We start from the raw sequence: 27,013 nt of genomic DNA, 5'->3' as shown, positions 1-27,013 counted from the left end.
AAATGCATTTTTGTCTAATAAATTCACTTTACAAAATGACCTTAAAAAGACTCACTTTTATTTGCCGTCAAAAGACAAAACAACAGCCAAAGAAAGGTAATAGTGTAATAATTGTATAATTAATGTCGATTAGCACTACGTTGCCTGAATTTCATCTAGGACATTCCTGAATGTCTCCACGCAGACTTGTCCTCTGGGATGTTTCATAGCTGCCAGTTTCCAAACTTCATGAAATGTCTCCTCAGAAATATCCATTCCAACATTCCGAAATATACAAGCAATCTGAACACCAAAAGAGGAATTAATTTGATTCAGAAATGTCAGATACTGAAAATAACAAAAAAAGCTGTTTCTTAAGGATTTGCTTTTCCTGCATCTACATTTAAAATGAACCTGATTAAAACTACTATTCTCGCCTCATGTTGCACCTGTAGTTCTGTATTATGTTCAGTACGTGTAACTGATTTTGAGGTTACATGAGTGGCCATTTCATCTTCTCTATATAAACTTTTTTATGGCTATTACACAATACATTCATGGTCACTTTTGATAATAATAATAATAATAATAAAAAACTTTATTTTATATAGCACCTTTAAAGGTGGCTTCTCAAAGCGCTTTACAGGATGATAATAACAATAAATAAGAAGAATACACAAGATAAAACACAATTACAATATATATTGAGGAGACCGTGGATGGTGGTACTAAGAAAAGCAGAGGGGTGAAGAATGAAACCAGTTAAGTAAAGGCTTTTCTGAAGAAGAGGGTTTTAAGTCTGGATTTGAAGGAGTTTAGAGAAGGTGACTCTCTGATATCCTTGGGCAGAGAGTTCCAGAGCTTGGGGGCATAACAGGAGAAGGCCCTGTCACCCATACAATGTAGACGGGCTTGGGGGACAGTAAGGAGAGCAGAATTAGAAGAGTGAAGGTTGCGAGGTGGGGAGTAGGGGGATAAGGGTTCAGACAGGTACTGAGGTGCCAAGCCATGCAAAGCCTTATAGGTGAGCATGAGGATTTTAAAGTCTACACAGAATTTGACCGGAAGCCAGTGCAAGGACTCCAGGATAGGAGTAATGTGAACACTTGCACCAGACCTGGTCAGGATTCTGGCTGGTGAATTTTGGACATACTGCAGTTTGTTCAGAGTAGATTTAGATTATATTTCTTAGAAAGAACTGTACCTCTTCTTTTGGCCTTGAGATGAAAAAGTCCTTTTCGTAGACCCCTTTCAAGCTGTAGAGAGATGGATGGATAAGCCCACCTGCATTGGATTGATCACCATAGTTAGTCCTGTCACTAACACGCTTAATGCGTGGAGCTGCCAGATCGGTACGGACAGCAGGAACTCCATACACCCGATAGTCTGTGGGAAAGACAAGAAGTAAAGGAAATACTTTACTGTGGCAATGGAATGTGCTTACCTTATTTCAAGACAACTAGTCTAGAAAATTCACAAAACTGACACCTTTATTACCTCTATTCAGCTTATCTAATTGAGTCACATTAAAACACCTCTCATTAACTGGTGGTAGCCTGATATACTGTAGTTAGCTAAGTCTTTTGTTAAATATTCTTTGACCCTCAAATTTATAAGTAATTTCAAGACAAAGTAGTGTTGCTAGACAGAATAAAAACACTGTTTTATTGTAATCCTGGTAAATACTCACTTGAAAAAAATAAAGATAGTTTATTTGTGACAAAAGAAGTAGAAATATGTGCACGATTAATGTATCATTGCATATGTATGCATAAAAAAGATTGTATACTGTGTTTGTTGACTGTTGTTGATTGAACAAGAAGTGTTATGAATGTTTTACACTTTTAACAGTGCATTAATTTCTAAGTGATGCTTAATGATTTTGAGTGTAAAGAAAGGAAGCTGAAAAATAGAGGGAAGGTTTTACATTATACATAATGTTTAAACGATTAACAAATTGTTTCATGGTGTTTTAGACAAGACTTCTTCCTCAGTTGTTAAGGAAGAAACTTCATACGATTTAAAAAGAATTCACTCTTTCTAAACATAACATTTATCAGTAACATCCTGAAATATATGGTTTTCAATAATACATGGTTTTCAACAAACAAATACATTAATTTAATGTCAAAAACATAAAAACTTCACTTACTTTTTCAGGCATGTTTGAATTTTTTTGTTTTGCCTTTTTTTAAATGATTTGAAATGACTTTATAATTTTTTTATTTACTTCATTTCTTGTATCGGGGCCCCGACTAGCTCTGTTGGTAGAGCATGAGACTCATAATCTCAGTGTAGTGGGTTCGTGTCCCATGTTGGGTGCCAGGTCCTCCATGTTGGAGGTTGGGCACAAGGCTAACAACCCTGTATCATTTAGAAGAAATGGACTCCCACTCACCGACTGTGGAAAGTCCACCAACAACTGCATTGACCATCGATGAGGAGGTGGTATAATTGTCTGGAACCGTTTTGGGTCTTGGCAGAGTTTTGGGAGTCTTAACCATACCACCTTCAGCTGGCACCAAATCTCCCTCTTTTGCCAAAGCTCCTTCTCTGATCCCTTCTTTTAGGGTTTTCTGTGAATGAGGAGGTGCACTGTCTGCCTTATTACGTCCTGAGAGGGACAAACAGAAAAAGTAAACATAAGGTTAATAATGTAAACATTTTACCTAATATCTGAGGAGCAAGAAAAAGGTACTTGATTTTATTTAGTTGGCCCAAACTGACAAGATATACTGTAGCAGGACATTAAAATAAAGAGGGGGTCCTTTATTTGCTAATGTTGTAAGATATTTATGTCAGAATCGATTACTTACTATGTTTAAGTGTATACAACGAAAAATAACTGATTGAAAGAGAGTTATTTGTGTATGCTGTTAAGTGCTTAACTATTCTTCTAGTTTTTATATTTCACTTAAATCAGACAATTCAGAAGATCGAAGGTCACCTCTAATCATTACACATTGAGAAGTGACATTACATATCCATGGTGTTTACATCACTTTTATATGTACATATTAGTTTAAATGTTTTTTCAGTTTATTAAACCTTTTGTTAGTATCTTCTCCTCCAGCTCTCCAATGGGCATCTTGTCTTTCCAGTTCAGAAAGTTGGAAAACTCAAGGAAGTTTATCTGTCCATCATTGTCATAGTCACAGAACACAATTAAACTCTCTAGCAGTTGGGGATGTAAGTCCAAATTAAACTGCCTGCAGACATCTTGGAGGTCTTCTTTGCCAATAACTCCGTTACCTTTCTGCACATACAGAAAAAAGTCATTTTCACAAGTTTTTAACTTATAGTGATTTGGTTTCTTTCTTGAAAAAAGAGAAAATATTGTACTTATTCTTTGCTTACATAAAATCACATTTTCACACAAAACAATCTAAGATTACTTGTATTATCATAAATATTTAATAATAAAACAGAGGAAAATCATTTATAGCTCCTGCTAGATTGGTAAACCGTGCAAGTGGGATTTCCATTCAATATAAGACAAATCCATTATTATAACCACTTTGGATAAAAAAATATTAGGCAAAATTAGGTTTGCCTTCTTTAAAAAAATGTTTGGTGATAGTGTAATTAGGAAATCTCTGTTAACACAGCACTGTGGTTCATGCAGATATTGCAGTAAAAAGTACAGTAAACTAATAAAGGGATTGTATATTCAAAACATATTTAATGTATCATACTTTTATTTTGAATGAATGCAAGCATACTTGACAAACCTGAAACTAAATTTACAAAAATAAGGATTTGAACCACTCACCATAGTACAAATCAGAGTAAAACATTTTTCTAGTGTGACATAACAGAAGAGTTTTAGCAGTGTCTACAACAGCCATCAGAGGTCAGCAAAATACCAAAAATAAATTACCATGCTACTAAAGAGTATCTGAACAATTGACAGGCATTGAAAACATGTCACCTTATCATAGTGTCTGAATGCTTCAAGAAGAGAACTGAAATTGTGGAAGTTGGCTTTTTTGAGGTGTTGGCGGACAGCATTCAGAATGGCAAGCTTTCTGTCTTTACCACGCAGGAAGTCAAGAGACGCAGTGTGATGCAGAAGGTATCCTACACCTGAAACAAAGATTATTCTTGGAATTCTCTATTTGAAATTAGGTCGTTTTAGATTAGGCTACAGATGAAGCTCTTCAGAAATAACATTTTGAGTATAGACTGGCTTTTCTTATTTTATGTCTATGATTTGTTTGAAAGAAACACTATAGCTTTCATGATTCATTTCTTTTTAGAGTTTTAATTGTCAGTGAATGGACAGCTGTGTAAATAGACATGTTTGTTCATCCACAGACTTCTCATTATTCTGAAAACTACTTGAAAGATTATTATTGTGTTTATATTGACTGTATAACATTTTTTGCTTGATAATTTTATATATCATAAACAAATTGATATCATTTGCATTTGCAAATATTGAGTGGCATTTTACTAAGTACATTAAAAGAAAAATGCAACTCTAGAGGCTGTAAAAAACTGTAAATAAAACATGTGTTCTTAGGATAATGTAATCTTGCATTAATAATATCATTGCAATAAAACATGGAACTGATTAAAAACAGGCAAACAAAATATTTCGAGGAGAGTAAGAAGACTGGAAACATTAAAATTTCTATTATTATCCAATTGAAAATAGTAATAATCATTATTATTGTTGTTGCTGTCATTATTATTGTTATAAGGATCCTTATAATATAATAATAATAATAATAATAATAATAATAATAATTATTATTATTATTATTATTAGGATCGCAGAAGTGCTTTACATATACACCATTTTACACCTGTAGCCCATGCAGTATATCAGTTGAAGAAATAAGAAATTTCTTCACAAAGTGAAAACACAATGAACATTCTTATTCCTATTAACAGTGCTGACTAAGTCTTTACCATGTTATTAAAGACACCACCTCCTGCGGCACAGTGTCGCCTGGTTGGTTAGGAAATTATGGTGCAGAAGGAGGAGCACCAGCTACTAATTCAGTAGCACCAAAGGTAACTACGCCAAGCCAGCAAAGCAGCTAGAGATTCACTGCCTCATTTTGCATAATGTATATAGAAAAATGCATTATTTTATGACCTGGCACTGAGATTACTGAAGTCTGTAGACAGATATTTTAGTATACCACAGTTTACCATAAAACAACCATAATTTACCATAGAACATATGAAGATCAATTGTTAAACAAAGGAATGATTCCAAAGACTAGTAATTACAAATTCTGACTCTTGATTTAATTCACACATAATTCACATCCTGCTAAGTACTATAAACTGAAACAAAACTACTCAAAATGTCCATCTTAAAATAGACTAAATAACTCAAGTGATTTCAACGCGAGTAGATTTAATTTCCAGATTATTTAAAAAATCATAGAGCTCCCTCTACTGGGCCTCAGTGTAATTACATTTACATACAACAAGTAAATATTATTAAAGTCTGATTATATTATTATGTATTAAAACCTCAAAACATTATTAAAACTACTTTTCCTCTGTATCATCCATGTTTTAAAGCCATAAGTTCATAACATTTTGATACATGGTTTACTTCCATGCACAGCAAGTTGTCCTAAATTTTAAGTGTTCCAGTCATTCATATATTTCCTTGTGGTAGTGATATTCCAATGAAATAAACAATAAAAGAACAATAGAAGAATTTAGTGTTTTAAATTTCACTTTTTAAACACCATACTTACCAAATTCATCAGGACGCAGCATGATACCATAAGTGTGGTTGAGAGGAACATTCATTGTGTCTGCAATTCTAAAACAAGTCAAAAGATACTAACTTTTTAGATTTTGCAGTGACATAAAATTTCAGTTCTTTTTTCTGTAGAATAAAAAAAATGAATAAAGCATTGCATGATTTGGAAAATTTCACTTATACATGCTAAAATTAAAAGAATCGATTTGTATGTATATTCCACATATACATATACTATTCATATTCTTTCAGAATTACAAAAAAACACCTCTTCAGATAGTGAGAAGAAAAATAAATCAAAGTAAATGATTTTTGTTTGCATTTATAAAAATTTAAAGGTACATAATATTTTTTTAATAGTTTTCTTTTAACACCTCACAGAATTATAGATTACAGTATTTTTTAAATTACATATTTAGTGAAGTATATTTACTTCCAATAGTTTCATATAAATATGATTTTTTTTTAGATTTGGAACTATCAAAAATGTCTTCACCATGGTGGCACTATCCAAAATGTCTTCACTGTGGTTTAATCATTTCTTGTCAAAGCTGTTATTATGTGTAATGGCTTTTGACAAAATACTGTATGTATTAGGGACAACAATTAGGGAAAACATCGGTGAATTTAATGTTAACAGCACAATTAAGTTTTAGTAGACGTTAAGTGACTTTATTTCAAAATTTTAAAAGATGCCAAAAGAAACCTGTGGAAGAAGGAAAGTTTAATTAGTTCTATACCGAATGTACTGAATGTACTGAAAATAATGAAAACACCAATCACAGGAGGCAGACAATAATATGAGTGCACAACTGCAATATCTTTTCCAAAACTACAAGTCTAGTACTAATCCAAACTGCGCTGCAACTATCCTTTTAGAATATGAGCAAATAATGAAAAATTATGGTAGACAAAAAAAAACCCCAATACTGATTTTTTTTTTAATGACTGGAATTTAACAAAATTGCCATATTAAAATGACTTGGATGATGATCCAGAGTTGAAAAAACAGGGCAATGTTCTCTGTTCACCTCCCTAAATTCCTGAGCTTGGAAGACAAAACAAAAGCAGTCAGAATTCATGAAGAACCTAAATGTGAAAGTAATTTTTAATAATATTATTTAAATATAATTGTAATGTTTACAATACATATTTGGAGTCGGATTCATCCAGTCTATGACTGCTTTGAACATTCAAAGAGATAAACATAAGCAAATAAAAAATTGTCTATAAACCAGAACCATTGATATTGCAAGTATCAAAAATATTTTCCTGTATCCAACTTACGGATCATGCACCTTTCCAATCTGTGGCTGAGTTCTTTCGCTGAAATCATCATTGCGTTTTGTTACCAGTTTTGCACCTCTCTCCCTGAAAGGCAGAGATGACATGATACCCTTGGACTTTAAAAACAAAAGTAAATATCAGAGTCATATTTTTCAAGAATGACTGCTAAAAGACAGTTGAAAGAATGTTGTACTTTGATCAGTAGCTTGTTAAAATTGTAATTAATGTAAAAACAGAAGTGTTTGAGAGACCAGGTTGCTGCTCATCATCTGATGATCTTTTTTGTCATAACTGAAGGCCTGTGATATATACAGTACAGACCCCACGTCATGTCACTACACCTGTAACTGTTTGCATGATTTTACATTGGTTCTGTATACTGCCATGAGATGCAGATGAATTTAATCTATTCATTATTTCAGTTGAAATAATGGGCTGTGTGAAGAGTTTCCATTACGTGATTGTGACAGGCCATCAGCCTGTGTGCCTTTAAGAGCCCCCAGATGGAGCGAGTTAGCGATTTTACTTATACGGCCTGCCTATTCCTCCTCAGACAAAGACCACATTGCATTCCTTCTCCTGTATAGGCCACGGAGAAAAAAGGAAGATCGCTTTCTCCTTTGGGATCTGCCAGTGGAAAACTCTCTCATCCCTGAGAGGGAGTATCAGGGATGAGAGGCTGGAAGGGCCCCAACTCTGTACATAAAGAGTGACAGAGGGTCTATCTAGTGATGGCTTTCTGGCACCAGGTGAAGACTTAGGAGCAGGGTGTGGCTGAAAGGACCGTGGCTCTGTAAGTGAAGAGTGTTGGAGGGTCCATCTAGTTGTTGTCTCTCTAGCAGTAATTGGTATGGTAATTAGTACTGAGTATACGCGTGGTGGCAATTAGACCTCAGGGCTGCCCGGGGAGTCAGGAACCTGTAGCAGAAGGATCAGAGGGCAGAAGATAAGACAGAAGGTAACCCTGCCCCCATACCAAAAGAGGAAGACAGGGGTTGCCTGTCTGCTCCTGGTTCTCTGACAACACAGTGTGTCTGACATAGTATGGAAATGCGGGACTGAAGGTTCAGAAGCTGTGGTGTGCATGCATCAAGGGCAGGGAAGTGACCTGGCAGCTGCAGGTTAGACTGAACAAGGAGCTTGTGGTCGAGGACGTGGGACTGCAAGAAACTCTGCCCCTGTACCACAAGAGGAGCAGGAATTGCCTTTCTGCCCCTCTCTCTGTCAGCACAGTGTGTCCAAGAGGCAAACTGGCTGGAGGTGGGACCAAGGCATTGGCAGCAGCTAGCTGGTAGGTGGATTTTAAAAAGAGAAAAAGTGAGTGAAATATGTGAGGGTTGAGATGGTGAAGAACAAGCAGTGAGAAAACAACTGAGTAGAGAGGATGGGAGAGTGGGGTTTGTGTATGGTGCAGGCCTGCAGACTCAATGGGGTGGAGCCAGAGCCTGCGACAGTGATTGTGCTGTCTGTTTCATGATTGTTGCAGACTAAACTAAATCATACAAAACATCAATCTGTGTACTCATGCCAGAAAACTCAACTGCGATGCCTACATTATGAAAACATTAATAATAAAGGTGTGACTTGATATAAAACTCCTCAGACATTAAGAGAAGGAAATTTATTCAATAAGGAACCTTATACAGCTACATTTCTTTAATCAAATAGCCCTGTTTCTTTTAGCTGAGACTTTGTCTTTGGTTTGCAATTTTTTTTTACAATTCCTGACATACAGGTATTGCTAAAACACTGTAAAAATATGAGACAATAATATTTCCAGATGTAAATATAAGAATTATGTACCAAAAGGTATAAGGAGCTTACATCTGCAGATGATGCAGCCACTGAAGAGATTTTGCGACATTTCTGCCATCGTTATAATGTGGAGTTGCAATTCCAAATCGACTGCTTTTACTATATTTTGTCCAATCATATTTCCTATTCACTGGTTCTCCTGGAAAAAGAAAATATTTTTAATTGAAGATAATTAACTTCTCAACAATCATCTGTCACTGTAATCCCTGTATCCATAACGTATAGATGTTCTCTTCTATAGTGTCCTGCATTTTCAGAGTTTATTTTACAGTGACACTCCCCCCTTTAAAAAACAATTAGCAGTCCTTTCATCTTCACTAGAACATAATTTAGCAACATTTATTAATTGTCCACTGTGGTATAGGAACTTTTAAATATCATGGTTGTAATTATTGTTAATTGCTGTTAAATGCTGATAATTAAATTGTTGTTAATTACTGTTTATAATTGACTTATTCAACCGTCTCCTAACTGAGGAAAGTAATATTGTTAGGAAAGCACATGCAACAACTGAAAAATAAAGGTTTAACCCCATACACATGATCAATTGGTCATCTGAAGGACTAAATATGAATTGAACTCAGTTGGTCAGTGTCACTTGTAAAATATGTTATAGAGGGACTGATGAGGCAAAAGGTTTGGTAGCTGAGATGCTGAGTAAAATGCAGTTCACCAGAATTGGCAGATTTTTAAATTTAATGGTTCCTCAGAAGATAAAAAAGTAAAGACTACAAAGATGGAACATTATAATAAACTACAGACATTGATGAAAAGCTGTCTCAATGTGATAGCAGCCAATGAGTCACACTTTACTTGAAAAGCTGTATGTTTGAGTAGACAGTACAGTATGTTTTACATGAATAGGCAAATTAGGTCACAAACGAGCAAACTTCACTAGTAAAAAATGCTATAATGATGGCAGCAGTGTGGTGCAGTGTTCAGCAGTGCTACCTCACAGTGTGAGGGCCCTAGGATTAGTTCTGGACCTGATGTGCTACTGTATCTGTGTCGAGTTTGTATGTTCTTCCTGAGTGTTCCAGTTTCCTCCCACAGAGGAAAAGACATACTGTAAGTTAATTGGCTTCTGGTACACTTGGCCCTGGTATGAGTGTGTGCATGACATTGTATGCATCTGTGTGTGCCCTGCGGTGGATTTGCAAAATTGCAATCCAACCCAATCCTGCCTTGCACCTATTGCTTGCTGGGAAAAGCTCTGGCTCCCTTGCAACCCTAAATTGGATAAAGTGGATAGAAATGGATGGATGAATGGGTGGAAAATGCAATTTTAAATCCAGTATCAGTTAGAAATGGAGTTCTTCATACCAACAAAGTAAGCATTGTGTGATCTGATGTACAAGTGGTGTCCTTCCTGAAGTTCTTTCTCTACTTGTTCATGACTCTTGGGTGGATGAATAATCTCTCCTGCATTCACACCTACAATTGACAGATGGCACATTTGCATTATTTATTATTTTTGTCATTTGTACTTACTGTATGCTTAATTTCACACTTAATATTGTGCTGATGTAGGATGCCACTTCGTGAGCAAAACATCTTCGGATAAACTCAAATGTCAAAAAAAAAATTCAAAGTATGGATATTGCTTTAGCATAAAGTATTAGTTCTCTGTAATATTTTTTGCTCCATAGAGTTATGGAGAGATTTTTTCTTTTAGTTTTCTCTGTTACTAATTTAGTTTAAAGTTGTTTAATCTTAATTCAACCACACAAATAACAAAGCTGGCTTTTTTTCTTACTTTGTAAAGTCTTCGAACCAAATGTCGTTTTTTCAATGTCCATCCCATTTGGTAACCCCAATGTTAGATTACATGTTCTTCCAAGTGGGGCTTTCTGATGGCTTGAATAAGCAGCTTCACGTAGCTCTTGTAACTTTTGTTGAAAAAGTGTCTTTGGAGATGGATTAGTCAATAATGCCGCCTGTAATAATAATAATATCCATTCAATGAGAGGCACAGTGATTTATCAGTTAGTGCTGCTGTCTCACAGCTCTTGGATTTTGGTTTAATTCCAGTATAAATGGAGGTTTGAATGACACAGAACACAAGTGGATGTTGTTGTAGAGCAGCTGAGTGATGTCACTTCCTCAAAAAGAACGCTTAATATCTCAGAAACCAAAGCAGTACAAACACTGATTTGAACAGCACAAATGAAGCAGAAATGAATCACTTTGAGTCACTGTTTGTGTTTTTAGTAGGAGGACCAACCTTACAGAGCTAATCGAATTAGGTGGGGATGATGCTTCACCTGAAGAAAATATTTGTTTCCTATTATCCGTCGTTCCGTTTTGAGGAGCGGGAATTGCATACACACAAAATTTTGCTATTTTGCTTTTGGATCCGACAGACATTTTTTGCCACTCATTGCTTAAACATATCCAACAAAGGGACATCCCTCACCAGCGTCACACTAAGTGAACACAGGGTAAGCCTTCTCACTTCACCCAGAATTCCATGAGGTAATTGGGCTGAAGACATTAAGAGCTGTAAGGCAGCAGTGCTAACCACCAAGCCAACATACTACTGTCAAGTTAATAATCGTCGTCAACATCGTCATAACAGCACAGAAAATGATCAGAACAAGTTGGGAAGAGACAAATTAAATAGCTATACAGTTAACGGAATAAAGACAGAAAGTTAGCTAAACTTAGAAAAAAACAGATCCTAAAAAGAGATCGGGAATCTGAGCAATACTTCATTCTTAAATTGAAATGCTGAAAAACAGTTGCACTTGAGCATGAGAATGTTAAATTTAATGAAATCATGAATGTTATTGATCAAGAAATCCTTAAAAATGTTCAAAACTATATCAATCAGGATTAAGTATTACAAGGATATGATAGTCCATCTTAGAAACCAGGAAGAGTACGACAAATTTGAAATAAATTATATCTCTTTTGTGAACATTTACAGTATTAATGGTAAGTGGAGATGTAAAATCACAGCAAAACACAAATACAGTACATTAGATTATAATGCAATAAAGGTTCTGAATAAATTGTTTTGTTTCTGAGAAACTATGATTATATATACCTACAGACTTACAGTTAAAGAGGGCCTTGTGCTCACACCATGCACAACACTACTAGCTACATCTGGATCACCGGCTTTCCCATAGAACACTCTGACAGCCCCTGGGTCTGGTCGTGTTGTGTTCAGAAACTTCTTAACTACTGGAGGAGTAACAGGCTGCAAATACAGGTACGAATATTACAGACACTTCATAGATACTAATGAGATAATGCATATCTAATAAAATTCAAGGTCACATAAATGTCTTCTTTTTGAAAATGTTTTCATTAATGTCAAAGGCAATAAAAAAACAATCACACATCATATCCAACATATATACATATATATGAATGGATAAAAGTATAAATAATAATCACATATGCAGGATGAGGACTTTATTTAAAGCTTTTATAATTCCTGGCAAGAGACAGTACACTATATATATATATGTGTGTGTACATGTACATACAGTATACACATATACAAAATAACATTGTTATACAGTTACTTTCCTATATAGTAATATTAAATATTACTATCATATAGTATAATATAGTAATATTAAATATATTACTATATAGCTACAGTTAAAGGGTAATTCTCCCATAGATAAGGACATGGAGTGAAAAAGATTTTTTGTGCCCTTGGAAGACATTCCATAGCAAATGCCAGCTGTAGAAACATGTCCGATTGTCTCAAATAGTAAATGGGATAGGCACCAGCTGTCTAGGAACAAGAATCCACAAAGAACTGCAGAAACATAAACTGCATCAAATTATATGAAGGTGGGTAAGCAATTATAAATACAGCACCAGATAATGTGGGGAAGCAATTAAGAAATATAAACAAAACGCGAGGATGCATAGTTTAAAGCATAGGATTTAAAGGAATTTCAAGGAATATTGTATAATGCACTAATAAGGACCCAATTAGAACATAGTGTATAATTTTGGTCTTCATGAAAATATATTGCTGATCTAGAATCAGTCCAGAAAATAGTGAATTCCTTGGCTTAAGGGAATGCCCTATACCGACTGGCTGAAGGAACTCAACATTTTAGTCTTAAACAGGGAAGATTATGAGGAGACCTGATATACTGTATATATTTAAAATCTTCGAAGTTATTGACAATCTCAACTCAGTGGATCCCAAAGGGTAGTGAGAGCATAGAACAAGAAATGGCTGGACAAAATCCTTGGATCCATTAACTACTAACTACCAAATAAGCTAGAATGGCCAAATGGCCTCCTCTCATTTTTACCTTTTTTACATTCTTAATAATTTCACAGTTGCAAGACAAACATAGTTCAAGTTTAAATGAATTTAAACCAAGGAACATTACATTTTAAAAGTGCAATACAGTACAGTAAGATTTGCTTTAGAACGGTGCACAATGGTCGTCACTGTGCGACATACAAGAATATCATTATCCTTCCACCCTTAAAAGGAAGAGTGATCAGATAGTCCCCAGGCTTAAATAATATTCATACAAGGACAGTCTAAGAACTATACAGGGCAATACAGTTGATCTCATCAGAATCGACCATCCTACACAAGCCAAGGAAACAAGCGGAATCCATGGGGGAATCTGAAAACGGGGGATATTTTTTTCTTCAAAGTGTTTGGGTTCCTGGAACATACAGTCATGTTCCCGATACTCATGCCTTGGCTTCTTTTATCAATTAACTACTATTAGGCACCAGTAGCCCATACTGGCTGCGAATTAAGAAAACAAAACTTACCCTGGGAGTAATTTCCTTAAGACATGTTTCTGCTCTTTCGCCTGTTGGTATTAACTTTCCTGCCTACGAGAGAAATCAGCGCACAATATTAGTGTAGGTTCCTTAAAAAAAAAAAAATCTTATACAAATACTCATATCACGTCTACACATAAATACATGACAAATTAGAAATAAGATGATTTAATCAAAACGGTTTTGACAACAGAACATAAACTTCAATCCAAAATAATCATAGCACTCGGATGTACATAGCATATTATATAACTAGATGTATTTGTACTACAAGGAACACAGAGATATTCTGGTTTCTAATTCTGGCTGGTCATGAAGTATTTTACAAGCTAAAATATTACACGATGAAATAAATAAATAAAACATTACCGATTTAATACTTGGAAATCTGTCCTTATATTTCCCAGCATATATAGCCTCACGTTCCAACATTTTTCCTCTTTGTAGTATAAGTGAAAATTGAACGTTGTACTACATCGAAAAGCGGTTTGTCTTCAAGCGCTACATAAAAGATATTTCTCATATCACACTCCTGCACAAGTCAGTGGCTAGGACTGCATTGTTCAAGTACTGGGATCATGATACATTTCACATAATGTTTATGGTGCGCAGCTAGGCAACAGGTGCTAGGAGACAGCTGCTACACATCAGCAGCGACCATGCTGCTTCCATTATGTATGTAGTACATGACAAAACGTCAAAGCTCACATGGCACAGTGAGAGGTAAACTAAGCACTTTTAGATATTTCCCCCCAAATTATGAAGGCTTTAGAAGGGATAATTTTTTAATTACACAATAGTACAGCCCATTAAGATGCTACAGGTTGAAAATCCGAAAGGACCAGAATCTCGATTCCTTCAAGGATTCATAATTGAAACATGCAGGATCTTTCAAGAAGTTTTCTGTATGGTTTTCTTTGGGATATGATGCCAAATTCCGTAGAAAAGAAACACGAAACAAATTAAAAGCACAAAATCGCAATTAATAACAAGAACCGTGTTTTATTCTGCATATTTTTTGGGAAAAAAAACACTGGGCTTTGCAACCTCACATGTGAATGCTTAGAGTACTTTATAGGTGACTGCCGTAGTAGGAACCGAACAACACTAATTGCATTGCAACGCCTTGCAGAACTGCTATGTGACGTGGCGGATGAGGGGCGGATGCGCTTGTGTGACGTAAGGTGAGGGGCGGAAGTGCTCGTGTGTGTGTTTTGGTTCTAAAGGGGGAAGTTGCGAGAAAAAAAGAAAGGAGGAGACGTGATCTGGTCCGGTGAAAATATACGTATTTTTACAGCTTCAAGAAACTGTATTTTAAACATTTCTGTACAAGCCCCCTGTGTTGGAAGGTCGTGAAAATACATATTCCTCTGTCCATCAGGTAAAGTGATCAAGTTGTTGAATCATCGGTGTTCGTTGATAGTGGGGAACACAAACAGGCCCTAGGTCTGGGGAAGAGCCTTTTTGTTAGTTTTCCTAAATTGTAAACACGAATTTGCGGTTTGTATTGTTTATGGATTTTTAAACATTATACGTAGAGGTGTAAGGTAATGTTACCTTCTATTTTTAATACGCAATTAAATCTTGATTAATTGATTGCAGAAGAGGAAATGTATATTTGATTTTCCCAAACTAGTGTTATCCAAAATGGCGTCTTCCTTCTGCATTTTAAGAAACAAAACGAAAGGGGTTGGAAAACAATACATTTTTAAACTAATCTGATTTTGCTTCTTTAAGACTTTATTTTTGTCGAGAGTCACCCGACGTAGCAGAGCGTTAGAACTGGATACATAGTTTGTACCGGAAGAGTTTTATTTCTCGGCGTGATACTGGGGTATTCCACTTAAACAGCATGTATAAATTATGGAAAGTAATCTCAATATAATCACATTTTTTTCTATTAGACATAACACGTTGGCACACTTCGATTGCCTTGACATGATCAGATATTCTGTGTAGTTTGCTAATAATTGTAAGTAAGCATCCAACACCGTTTTTGCGGTGTATCTGTATCATTACCTTCGACAACATGATGCGTTGCTTCTGTTAGTGTTGTTTTCTAAATAGCATTTTAATAGTTTATAAGGTACATAACGTGGATATCAGTTTCTTCAAAAAGTGATCACCTGCTAAACAAGGGTGCGTCTGTTTTCTTACAGCTGTGTACACAGACAGAGACTTCAAACGTCACAGGCCTAGCCTTTATGTCTTATTTACTTGCTTTCGCTATCCTAGTCCAGGCGATTGTAAATTCATTAGTCCCCGAATAGAAGATAATAAAATAACTTATGTAATGCACATTCATCTTAACCAGGAAAACCAAACCAAGGTGCAGAGGACACTAGCACTCAAATACCATGGAAGCAAGTCGCTTTTCCGTTCCCAGAATAAATCAGAGTTGGGTTTATACCGTGTTTTGGTCTCCCGAGGGTAGACTTCATTATTGCACTTATATCTTTCATGGTTTTCTGAATAGTCTCATGAAGTGGTGTCTATATGTTATGTTTAAATACGAAAAATGTGTTTTAAAAGCGGATGCTGTGTTTGTAACTGTAATGACAATATTGATCTATTGATTTTCAGATTAGTAAATAGTTCTCCATGATAATTTGTTTGGTCTTTGTTTCAAGTGCTATTATAATGTTGCTTATGTTTTAATTAATGCACTTTTTTACCTAATTAAATTATAGCCATGCTATTTCAATGTGCATCTGATTTTTTTTTTTACAGAAATGTTGCAAGAATTGAGCTTACTACAGTTTGATGTCAGTTGCTTAATTTGTCTCATCCAGAAATGACCTTTTCATTACCTAAATCATGTCCTTTAATTTATAGAATGTTTTTGGCTTTAATCTGAATAACACTAGAAATCTATAAAATAGAAGCGATTGTATAGCCCAGTAACTGCATGTCTACAGTTCTTTAAGGCTGATGTATTCAGTACATAGAATCAACATTAATGTTTAAAAATAAAGGTGATTTAGGATCTGTGTTAATTATGTAATTAAGTGTCAGTTCAGAAATTAATTTCTGTAATACTTCATATGTTCACTATTCAAGTCCTATGCAACAGAATAATATTGTATATTGTTTATAAAATTATCAGGGATTCACAAGAGATGGTACAGACTTACTATGCTGAAAAGTAAGCAAAAATGAAGGTTAAATTACATTAGTTTTTAGCAAATAAAACATTTCTTTAAGGGTTTGCTGGAGTGAAGACACGGGATAGAAGTGCAAACATTACATACCCCAACTGTAGACTTAATTTTCTCAAGAATCTTCAGAATTGCTGGTAATGTTTGAAGTTGAAAACATCGTTTAACTGTAGCAGCCAGATTCATACAGTAGAGACAAGGACACGTCAGAGTTCTTCACTGCTTATCATGCCTTTATCGTCCCTGGATTTTATTGTTGTCATGTCTTTATTCACAGTTTTATAACCGAGAAGACAAGGAGGACAGTGGTCAAACAAGAGTCCAGAGCAGGAGACTGGTGTTTAGGTCATGGCAAGTCGAGGAGGTGCAACAAGACCCAATGGACCAAATGCCGGCAATAAGATTTGCCAGTTTAAGCTAGTGCTTCTTGGAGAGTCTGCTGTTGGGAAGTCCAGTTTAGTGCTGCGCTTTGTGAAAGGGCAGTTTCATGAGTTTCAGGAGAGTACAATAGGAGGTAAGTAGAGAAAAGGTACTTCAGTGAATCTGAAGCTGTTTTTTTTAATTAATAGGATGTCTGTTTGAGTTCTTGATTTATTTGTGGTTGGTAGTGGATGTTACCCTGGTATGTTTTAATCCCTGGTTCAAGAAACTGTTGGAAGAGATTCTTGGATCCTTTGGCTACTAACTATCAAACGGGCTAGATACGCTGAATGACCATCTGTCCCTTGTAACCATTCTTTTGTTCTTAATGTGCTCTGTTGTGGCCGTTCGAGTTAAAAGAATGTAGGAGTTCACTCTTCCTTTAAGACGGTAAATGCATGCTGTGATTATCTGTACAAAACATGTCATCATTGCTTTTTCTTGTGTGTTTATCCTTTTAACTAGCTGCTTTCCTGACGCAGACTGTGTGTCTGGATGACACAACAGTGAAGTTTGAAATCTGGGACACTGCTGGACAGGAGCGTTACCACAGTTTAGCACCAATGTACTACAGAGGCGCACAGGCTGCTATAGTTGTATATGACATTACAAATGAAGTAAGTGTGAAAAACAGTACAAAATTATGAAATAAATAGAATTTTAGCACGATTTAAAAAATTCTAATCTTTTGTGGAATCTTGGTGATTGGTGTAAATCCTGTAGCAATTTTAGGATTGCTTTCACATTAGATGGTAAAGAAACTTATCACTTATATTAATTTAGGTGCACCCCTCAAGAATGAATCTTCATGTGCTTTGGGAATCAGAAACTACAGTACACCAATCTTGGATTCATAGTGTGTCCAGTATGTAATAGGTTCTTTAAATTTTAAAGCTTTCATAACAGTGGCGAACTTACCTCTTAAAGCTGTTTTCTTCCACTTTTGACAAGCAGTTTGCCTTCTGGACTATTGAACTTCAGCAAGACAGAACTATTATTTGTGTTCTCGTGTGTAATAATCAGATGTTTTTGACCGAGTCTGGGCTTCTGTGATTCAGCAACAGCTTCACCAGATTTTTCTCAGTAAAATAATGATTCAGAATGTTTCAAACTTTGTACTTTTATTATTTTCAGGAGTCATTTGCACGAGCAAAAAACTGGGTAAAAGAGCTTCAGAGACAAGCAAGTCCTAATATTGTAATAGCACTGGCTGGCAACAAAGCTGATCTTGCTAACAAGAGAGCAGTTGACTTCCAGGTATGGTTGAGTTTTAAGAGTATTTTTCTTGTTTTATCATTTGATTCTAAGATGTGAAGTAAAATTTGTCTTAATCTGCATGTGTACTTTTTAGACACATTTCGCACATAAGATATTGATATGTTAAATTTTTTCTACAGTTGTATTTGCTCAAGTTTCATTCATACTAATGCTTCAAAATAAAAACAGGGATTATTTGGTACAAGTATCATTTTTTCCATCTATTCACTTTAAGGTCTGATTCGCCTTGACCGAATTTCAGTGGATCAGAATTATTTATGCTAAAACAAACAGTATACAGAATAATATGAAATAATATAATGTTTATATGCTCTTTTGTAGTTCAAATACTTTTATTTTGAATTTATGTGAAAAAAAGAAACAGTAGTCAGAACATTAGCATGTGTTTGCTGGAACTTGTAAATGTAACCAGACTAGTTGCTGTCAGCATATCGTATGGAAAACAAATATTTAGTGTACTCAACAAACAATTTATTGTGTTTATTAAGCCATTCTTTAATTTATAAAAAGATTAAGGATGAGGCACTACATATTGAAAAAGCATTACCTGGAGATTTTAGTACTTTTTCTTTTCCCACATATTCTCTATTCATGTCAGTTTAGAGCTGTTTTGCAAAGCTTTGTCATTTCCCTGCATCTCTGGTATTGTCACAGCTTTAATGGATGTGATATTTAAAATAACTCTTTTAAGTAATCACTGTAAAAAAATAAATGACGTGCGTACCTATTTTTAGTAACACATCCAGAGTTATTTGTTATTGTTTTAGGGTCAAATCATAATGCTGCTCTCTTATCAGAGTAGGATTGTTTTCATTTTCCGCTAAAACCTAAAATATCAGCAGAGTCCTTTCCTCCCTAATATTCCTCAGCATAGACATGCTGTTGATGTCATGTTTGATTATTTTTATGCAGATGACATTACTTTTTGTGAAAGTGCAATATAATGGTTCTGAAAATGAATGAATACTGCTGTTAGCTAAAAATAGTGTCTGCTTTATTCTTTTGCAGTGCTGCAGTAATACAGTATTCTACCTTTTATTGTTAGTAAGAGTTATTTGGTCTTGTTTTATAGGATGCACAGTCATATGCAGATGACAACAGCCTGCTGTTCATGGAAACATCAGCAAAGACTTCAATGAATGTAAATGAAATATTCATGGCAATAGGTATGTTTAAAGAATTGATTAAGACCATTTGAAAACAAAATAAGCCAAGACAGCATAGCTTGTTCAGAATATGTTGAGAATGTTAAGAAGAAAATAGAATGTTACCTTTAAAATGTAAATTGATACACCCTTTACTGTGACCAACAATGTTTACCGGTATAGATGGCTTTCACTATTTAAAGTAAATGATTAAGGAGAAGATTGTAACAGAGTGGAATGGAGTTGATAAAAAATAATCTGTAAACTATTCTTTTAAAGATGCAGTGGGGGACCTTACCTAACCCTTTTATGTGCGTGGTGAAGGAGTGTTCAATTTAAGAAATTGGCTGTTAATCTTGTTTAATATTTTTATTAGGAAAAGACAGTTGTTTTTCTTATAATCTGCACCCATTTTGAATCAGCAGTTGTCAATCTACTTTGTGTCACAACTGTGAAGCCCGTACCAGCCACATGGTGGGTGGAACCACTCAGGAGTCATAGATATTTGTGTTCTTAAAAATTAGATTCTTATGCTGCTGATGTGATTTAAAGCATAATGGAAAAAACATAACAGCTAGTGTGGCGGATATCACAGTGTTGATATACAGCATTAGCAGTGACCTATGTATTTATTGTATTGCATTATTACATTTTAACAATTTAGTACTTTACATATTTTATTATGCCACAATCCTACAGCATTTAAAGTTATCTGAAATGTTAACGTTTCGAAAGGTTATAAGGATGTTTTATATTCTACTTAACTTTAAAATTTTTTTAGGATTTCTTTGCTGTTATCTGTAAACATTTAGTTGCTATTGTGTAATTATAATGAGGTTGTAAACCCAGGTGGCAGAAACCAAGAATCCCACAAGTTTTAACATGTTAAATAGTAAATCGGATAAATAAGCATTTCTTGTATTAGCAGCGTAAGGAAATAGATCAAAATGCCAATTAAAACACATTGCAGCTGCTTAAAATAGAATAACAAAAGGTAAGACTTAAGGGGAAAATTTCTTACGATATTTGTAATGCAGGGATTTAAGTACATTTAATCTTGTACTTAACTAGGAACCTTATCTCCCAGAACCACTGACCATTTCACCTGACTCATTAGTTGAAGTCAGGTGCCCTGTGTTTGCTGTTGCTCTAGAGAAAATGTAAGCAAGTACAAGACTTAATGAACAAAAGAACCTTCACTTAACACTGTGTACTTGTTTACCCTTTAAAATAGAAACAATGGAAAAAGTGGCATAAAAGCAACAAGACCTTTTGAGTCACTTTATAATCCTTTTCTCAGTATATCTTATTTTTGATTGCTAAAACTTGATTTTTTTAACATATCTCTAAAGCTTCAGAAACAAGTAAATGTGTTTAATAGGTTTTTGTGCTTGTTTACCTTACTTTTTTGCTTTTTAATTTCATGTAACAAGAGAAAAGCAGTGCCTTGTGATATTGAAGTTTCTGGTTTTGTTTTGCAGCAAAAAGGTTGCCCAAAAATGAACCACAGAGTGCAGGAGCAAACAGTGGAAGAAACCGAGGAGTAGATCTTACCGAGACCACCCAGCAAAGCAAGAGCCAGTGCTGTAGTAACTAACGTTATTACAGATTGCATCTCAAAGAAGTTACTTCCTAACTCTGAATAACAAAGGAATCAGGGGTGCTTAATTGTTCAAACATCATGCCCCCAAATAGCTAAAAGACTCTGTATAGCTGCATTTCTAATACAAAGTTTATTTTATGTTTTTTTGAACTTTTATTTTTAAAATGTACTTCAAAATTATGGATGCATGTATCACTACAAGGCCTAAACCTAAAGTTTTAACGTTATTCAGCGACAAAATCAGAAAGAAATTACCTTTAAAGCTGAAAAGGACCTGTCTGGCAAAGAAGGTTATAAGTTCCCCTTCGCTTTGGTAGGCACAATTCATGATGCCTTGATGTAATGGTCCCAATGGAGTTCTGCGGTGTTGGACTTGGATCTTACATTTTTGTATACATGGCTTCCCAAGAAACTATATAGTAGCGCTAGAACCATGTTTTCCACTCCTAGGCTTATGAGCCATGTCTGCTTCTAGCTGTTCTAGTGGCATTGTGCAATTGTTTACAGTATTTATGCAGTGAATAGTTTCTGCAAGGACCCTCAATAATGATGCATTCCTCTTTTCAGTTGTTGCGATATGCAAACCAATTTGCTGTACAGTCTGGCAGCAAGTCTTTATTGCAATGGCCCCTAAAACTGCCCAGTGGGTCGATTTTTAGTAAATGAAAATCTAGTGTATCTGTTTTTGAGAAAAGAGAATAGGAAGGTCTGCTTACATTCGTTTTAATAGTTTGTATGTGAACACAAACCTGACCAGTCTGGTAAATTCAGTTTGTTTCGGTTACATGATTTATCCTTTGAAAGGAAAACAAAAAATTGTCATTTTTCCTAACTATTCTTGATTTTTTTTCAGCACACCTCAAGATATTAGGAGAACCAATTACTTCAGCAGGTCTTTTGAAGTCGTTTGTCATGCCTTGCACTAACAATGCTCATCAATACTTCTTGTCATTATTACAGCTGGTGTGTTATAAATAATATACTGTAAATAGGGTGTTGCAATGTAGTCTACTTTTCAGTATACAACTTACTGGACTAATGCTTGCTAGGGAGTTGTTTAGATAATCATACAAACTGTACAGTAACTGAAATGGTTCTATTAAGGGTTCGGAGTTTTTCCACAAATGGTTAAATTATAATCAGTGGTGATCTTTATAAATGTATGTAGTGTTATTAACAAAATGAACTTGCATTTCCTTAGTGGTTTGTCTTGTACTTTCTCATTTCTCTGTTTATATTTTTAACATTTCTTTCGCATTGCACTAAATATTTTAGTGGTAAGACAATGATGCCCCATACAATATTATACCTAGTAGAAACTGAAATCAGCTATGTTGGAATCGTAATTCTGCTTAAGCAAGACAGGTAACTGAACTGATAAAGTAGCTGGCAGTCATTTTTAACAACAGAAATGTAATAATGTAACTCAGTAATGGTTAAGGACTGATCAGTTCTAATGTTCAGGTACTAGATTATGAATAAATAAGTTAATAAACAGGGATATATTGTATACTTATTGCTGTGAATATTAAATGCAGCTCACATCTAAATGCAAGCAATTTACCATATTGTTTAATTCCCAAATAAAAATTAATTTGGTCATGCTATACTGATTGAATAATGGAACAGTGACAGTTCTCAAATGGTCTCAAATCTGTCCCAGACAGTTTATTCACTGAAAAAAGTGTTTGTGCCATACATCATTTTATTGCAGTGGTGTTCAATATTATAAGTCTTTTTATACATTTTTTATACATCTAATCCAGGCAGAAGTACTGTTATCACTGATAAGTTTTCCTTTGCCCCTGAAGTTACTGCTGTTTCAACAATTTTTTTACTAATGGAAGCTGCCAAGTTTTCATAGTCTGTCTTAGTTTTGAAATGCTTTTCAGTTTTAGTCCTTACACAATTTGAGGGTTTTTCTGTTTGGAAGCGATCTCGTGTTTCTTTACCCAAAGTTCCACTTTCATCTGTTTTGTTCTCGAGTTGTGCCTGATTTGGTGTCCTTCCTCTGTCTTGGTTTGAGTTGCAAGGTGTTTCCACTAGAGAAGAAAAATCCATGGCAATTGCTGCAACATCATCTTCATCCAAGACATCCCAGATCCCACTTGTAGCTAAAATCATTACCTGAAAAGTGTCATCTATTGGTAAAGATACAGAATATGGCACGGGAATGACTGACTTCTTCAGTTTCAGGTCCCCGTGATGACCAAGCCCACGGGTTGCTCTCATCAGACCTTCTACAAGTCCGTGCTGCTTGTTTACACTTATTTTCCCGCCAGCTTCCAGAACACGTCTTCTTTCCTTTGGGTTGGAAGTACTGTGGTCTTTTGTCAGCCGATGTCCTTTCCCGTTCTTGCACAAAACTGCATGTGTGTTGCCTAACATAACAAACTTCATTAAATTTTTCATAAAAGCTGTTCAGACTTGTACACGCCATGTTAATTTTAATCAGGCACTATGGATGCATTATGAATTCCTTTGGTGTTCTGTTTACAGACTCTAAAGTCTGAAGGTTTATTGTATTACTACAATTTCAAGGGCTTTATACACGCAGCTGAAACCCTAGCTTGACCTCTTGCCCCATGATCCTGTAAGAAGTAAGGCCCTATCGCCCTACAGCTTACAACTGGCAACCCACTGAAGGTAAGCAGGTGTGAGCCTGGTCAGTACCTGGATGGGAGACCCCCTGGGAAAAACTAAAAGATTGCTGCTGGAAGTGGTGTTAGTGGGGTCAGTAGGGCGCTCACCCTGTAGTCTGTGTGGGTCCTAGTGCCCCAGTATAGTGATGGGGACACTATACTGTAAAAAGGTGCCGTCCTTCAGATGAGACGTAAAACCGGGGTCCTGACTCTTTGTGGTCATTAAAAATCCCTCTCTCGAAAAGAGCAGGGGTGTAACCCTGTTGTCCTGGCCAAATTTCCCATTGGCCTTTACCAAGTATGGCCTCCTAATAATCCCCATCTATGAATTGGCTTCATCGCTCTTTTCTACTCCCCACTGAGAGCTGATGTGTGGTGAGCGTACCGGCGTAATATCAACACTATCATCATCCAGGTGGATGCTGCACATTGGCGGTGGAGGAGGAGAGTCCCCGTTACCTGTAAAGCACTTTGAGTGGAGTGTCCAGAAAAGTACTATATAAGTGTAAGCAATTAGTGTTATTATAAGTAAGAGAATGGAATTCTCTACAATTGTCTGAATTAGCCACACTGCCCACGTTTTAAGCTAAAACATTTGCTTTTTTTCTTCTTTGAATTCTCACTGATTATTTATATTAAAAGGAAATTTACTGTATAGTCTGTTCTGTCATGGAATTTTTCAACCCGCAACAACCCATAGCAAATTACTTGATGTTGTGTTAATTGCTGTACTTAATATTGGCATAGTATGTCAGAGGCCACTGTTAATGGTCATTAAAAGCCTATCAGTTGCATAACATGAAAAACATACTTACCACAATTGGCAATGTGTATTTTTCCCATAGTATTTTTTTTATCTTGTGGTGTAAATGGATTTCTGTTTTTGCAGCCTCCTGCTTGGTGCAGTTCTACATTTTTTCTGTCCTGCATCGGGCCTTCAATTAAGCAAATTAAGGCTGTACATCCACTCCACCGAATCTTAGAAGTTTCATTTCGACCCAAGCCTAGAATCCGATCCATTTTGCGAAAAGCCTTGGCAAAGGCCATATGCACTCTTTCGTCATGACTCAAATCTTCCACTTGCAAATTTGAAAAAGGTTGTGTTTGATCTGCATTGCCTTTCCAGTCTTCTTGAAATATTGTTTCAAAGCTTTCCAATAAGTTAATATCCTCTCCAGTCAAGGAATATGTTGATAAACATTTTGAAAGCTGTTCAAGAACAATGACTGGGAGTTCTTTAGAAGTTATATCAGCTGCATATCGACCATGAAACCCGTCACAAAGGCCTATTATGAAGTAAGCACCTTTATCCTTTCCATAGCGCTCAATGAATATAGACATGTCTTCCATTTCTTGTTTCCATACAGCATTTTTATCTTCACATGATGCTACAGCTTTAATTACAGGATGATTTACTTTGAATGTAGTCACACAACATCCCGTTTTGTGTTTGTAGTTAATTGTGTCAGTGGAATCTTCTGTCGTACAGACTTGCTTTACGTTTTCATTTGAAGAAGTGACATGAGCTTTAAAAGTTAACTTGTGATTTTTTTCCACAGCCACAGGTATATCTTCTTTTGTCTTATTAGAGGTACCTTCTTTTAGAATGTGTTTATCTTCATCAAATGATCTGCTCTGGTCCTGAGAGTGATGTATGCTAGGGATTGGTACAAAATGGTACATTATTGACAACTTTATACTTTTTCAGATCACTATAGAAGCTGTTTTTGGTCGAACAGTGTTTGTATACATTATCTCTCTAGGTGGCTTACACTCTTAGCAGTGAACATTAAGCCCTCCACCAACTTAACAATCTCCAGCTAAATAAAATCAAGAAATGACATACCTTAGCTTTAAATCGGTTTCCATGAAGAGAGCTGTGAAATATTTCAGCCAGGCTTTACCTTAAAGTTGAGGCAACTTAAGCTGTTTACAAATTGTACCATGGAAACAGTGACCTTGGAAACTAAAGTTACTGAGACCAGAAAATTAAGGGTAGGCCCCAGCTTGAATCATGAACATGCAATTACAGTAGGTAAATCCCTTTTCCATGTTAAGCTTCAGTGTTCTTTTTCAATAATTTAGTAGTTTGATTTTCTTAGTCACCTTCATAGTTTATGTGCTAAAGAACGTATTTAAATGTACTTCAGTTCAGGGGGCTTGGTAATTTTCTTTGCATACTTAAAGCAAATTAGTTTTAATGCAATTATTTTCTTTTAAAGAACAGTTTATAGGATGGTTTTATTTCTCAAAGCTGCAAAAGTACTGGGTTTGTCCAAATAATTTTGCCATTTTGGTATCCACAAAACATCCTTCATCACTGTGTTCTGCAGAGAACCAAATTACATTACAAATGTGAAACATGAAATGCAGCCCGAACATGTATCAAATACTGTAAATCTCAAATAGCAAGTCCATCGTCATGGACAAAGACAAATTGTGTGGCCTTTTACATAAACTGTATGGCTTCTTTAAATAGTAATGAGTCAACTATTATTCTTTCATCTCATTGAAAACAAAGCAAGCCAGTTACTCAACAAAATGTGATTGCTTTGAAATATTTGAATACACTTCCACCTTATTGGGCACAAGTGTGTGATAGTGCTTAGGGCCTCAAACTCCAGACTGAGAGGTTGTAGGTTTAAATATTTGGTGGGAAGCTGCTGTTGTAATCTTGAGCAAGGTACTTAAATTGTTCCTGTAGATGCCCTGATGTATAAATGGATCCTCTACAGCTCAGTGGAAATGAATTGGATCAATAGGAAATAAAAAAAAGTTTTGAAGTGACTTAGCTGGTTAAAGAATTAAATTAAATTGTCCTTTAGACCTGCACTTAATAATGTAAGCTACCAAAATAATTTGTGAATCCCTTTACTTTGACCTTTTAGAGATGAAGGATCTCATATGACTGAATAAACACCCAGGAGCAATGCCAATGCTGACAGGCATGAATATCATTAGTGCTGACAGTTTCAGTGGTATGATTTGTATATATATTAAATAGCATTCAAAACCCAGTGAGCATTCTCAGAAATACTATGATCACTTTCTGTAGTGGTTAGAGAGTTTCAAATTAGGTAACTGATCTCCATTACTCTGCTTGACGTAATCCATTTGACCTTGAAATCATTGCCACAACAGGCTGCATGTCTGTGACCTCTTTAAATATT

The 27,013-nt window shown here is 35.5% G+C and overlaps 3 protein-coding genes across 3 annotated transcripts; 1 reads left to right on the top strand and 2 right to left on the bottom strand.

The window, feature by feature from the left end:
- Nucleotides 1-135: 135 nt before the first annotated feature.
- Nucleotides 136-14,029, bottom strand: efhb (EF-hand domain family, member B). The gene is made up of 13 exons (XM_088929512.1): nucleotides 13,967-14,029; nucleotides 13,586-13,648; nucleotides 11,877-12,020; nucleotides 10,572-10,752; nucleotides 10,139-10,249; nucleotides 8,825-8,954; nucleotides 7,001-7,084; nucleotides 5,706-5,773; nucleotides 3,911-4,065; nucleotides 3,028-3,235; nucleotides 2,378-2,593; nucleotides 1,184-1,365; nucleotides 136-282 (listed from the first exon to the last, which is right to left on the bottom strand). Exons 1-13 carry the CDS (start codon nucleotides 14,027-14,029, stop codon nucleotides 136-138), a joined length of 1,752 nt encoding a protein of 583 aa, XP_088785638.1.
- A 742-nt stretch (nucleotides 14,030-14,771) lies between these two features.
- Nucleotides 14,772-22,808, top strand: LOC148822698 (ras-related protein Rab-5A). The gene is made up of 6 exons (XM_088929823.1): nucleotides 14,772-14,978; nucleotides 17,033-17,269; nucleotides 17,641-17,792; nucleotides 18,310-18,432; nucleotides 19,526-19,619; nucleotides 21,080-22,808. Exons 2-6 carry the CDS (start codon nucleotides 17,104-17,106, stop codon nucleotides 21,193-21,195), a joined length of 651 nt encoding a protein of 216 aa, XP_088785949.1. The 5' UTR covers nucleotides 14,772-14,978; nucleotides 17,033-17,103; the 3' UTR covers nucleotides 21,196-22,808.
- A 9-nt stretch (nucleotides 22,809-22,817) lies between these two features.
- Nucleotides 22,818-25,526, bottom strand: LOC148822697 (protein phosphatase 2C-like domain-containing protein 1). The gene is made up of 2 exons (XM_088929822.1): nucleotides 24,659-25,526; nucleotides 22,818-23,582 (listed from the first exon to the last, which is right to left on the bottom strand). The coding sequence occupies exons 1-2, from the start codon at nucleotides 25,524-25,526 to the stop codon at nucleotides 22,951-22,953; spliced, it is 1,500 nt and encodes a 499-aa protein (XP_088785948.1). The 3' UTR covers nucleotides 22,818-22,950.
- Nucleotides 25,527-27,013: the final 1,487 nt, after the last annotated feature.

The sequence above is a fragment of the Atractosteus spatula genome, chromosome 12 (genome assembly GCF_055471065.1).
Source record: "Atractosteus spatula isolate fAtrSpa1 chromosome 12, fAtrSpa1.hap1, whole genome shotgun sequence".
In the NCBI taxonomy this organism is placed as follows: Eukaryota; Metazoa; Chordata; class Actinopteri; order Semionotiformes; family Lepisosteidae; genus Atractosteus; species Atractosteus spatula.
The sequence above is the reverse complement of the archived record's forward strand: the minus strand, read 5'-3'. Positions and strand labels throughout refer to the sequence as shown.

Coding starts and splice junctions, on each gene's coding strand:
- efhb (XM_088929512.1), bottom strand. CDS start 14,029: ATGTTGGAACGTGAGGCTATATATGCTGGGAAATATAAGGACAGATTT. Junction 12,021..13,585: donor TTAAGGAAATTACTCCCAGG/GTAAGTTTTGTT, acceptor CTGTATTTGCAG/CCTGTTACTCCTCCAGTAGT. Junction 7,085..8,824: donor TGGCTGCATCATCTGCAGAT/GTAAGCTCCTTA, acceptor TCTGCCTTTCAG/GGAGAGAGGTGCAAAACTGG.
- LOC148822698 (XM_088929823.1), top strand. CDS start 17,104: ATGGCAAGTCGAGGAGGTGCAACAAGACCCAATGGACCAAATGCCGGC. Junction 17,793..18,309: donor TATATGACATTACAAATGAA/GTAAGTGTGAAA, acceptor TATTATTTTCAG/GAGTCATTTGCACGAGCAAA. Junction 18,433..19,525: donor AGAGAGCAGTTGACTTCCAG/GTATGGTTGAGT, acceptor CTTGTTTTATAG/GATGCACAGTCATATGCAGA.
- LOC148822697 (XM_088929822.1), bottom strand. CDS start 25,526: ATGTACCATTTTGTACCAATCCCTAGCATACATCACTCTCAGGACCAG. Junction 23,583..24,658: donor AATACACATTGCCAATTGTG/GTAAGTATGTTT, acceptor TTGTTATGTTAG/GCAACACACATGCAGTTTTG.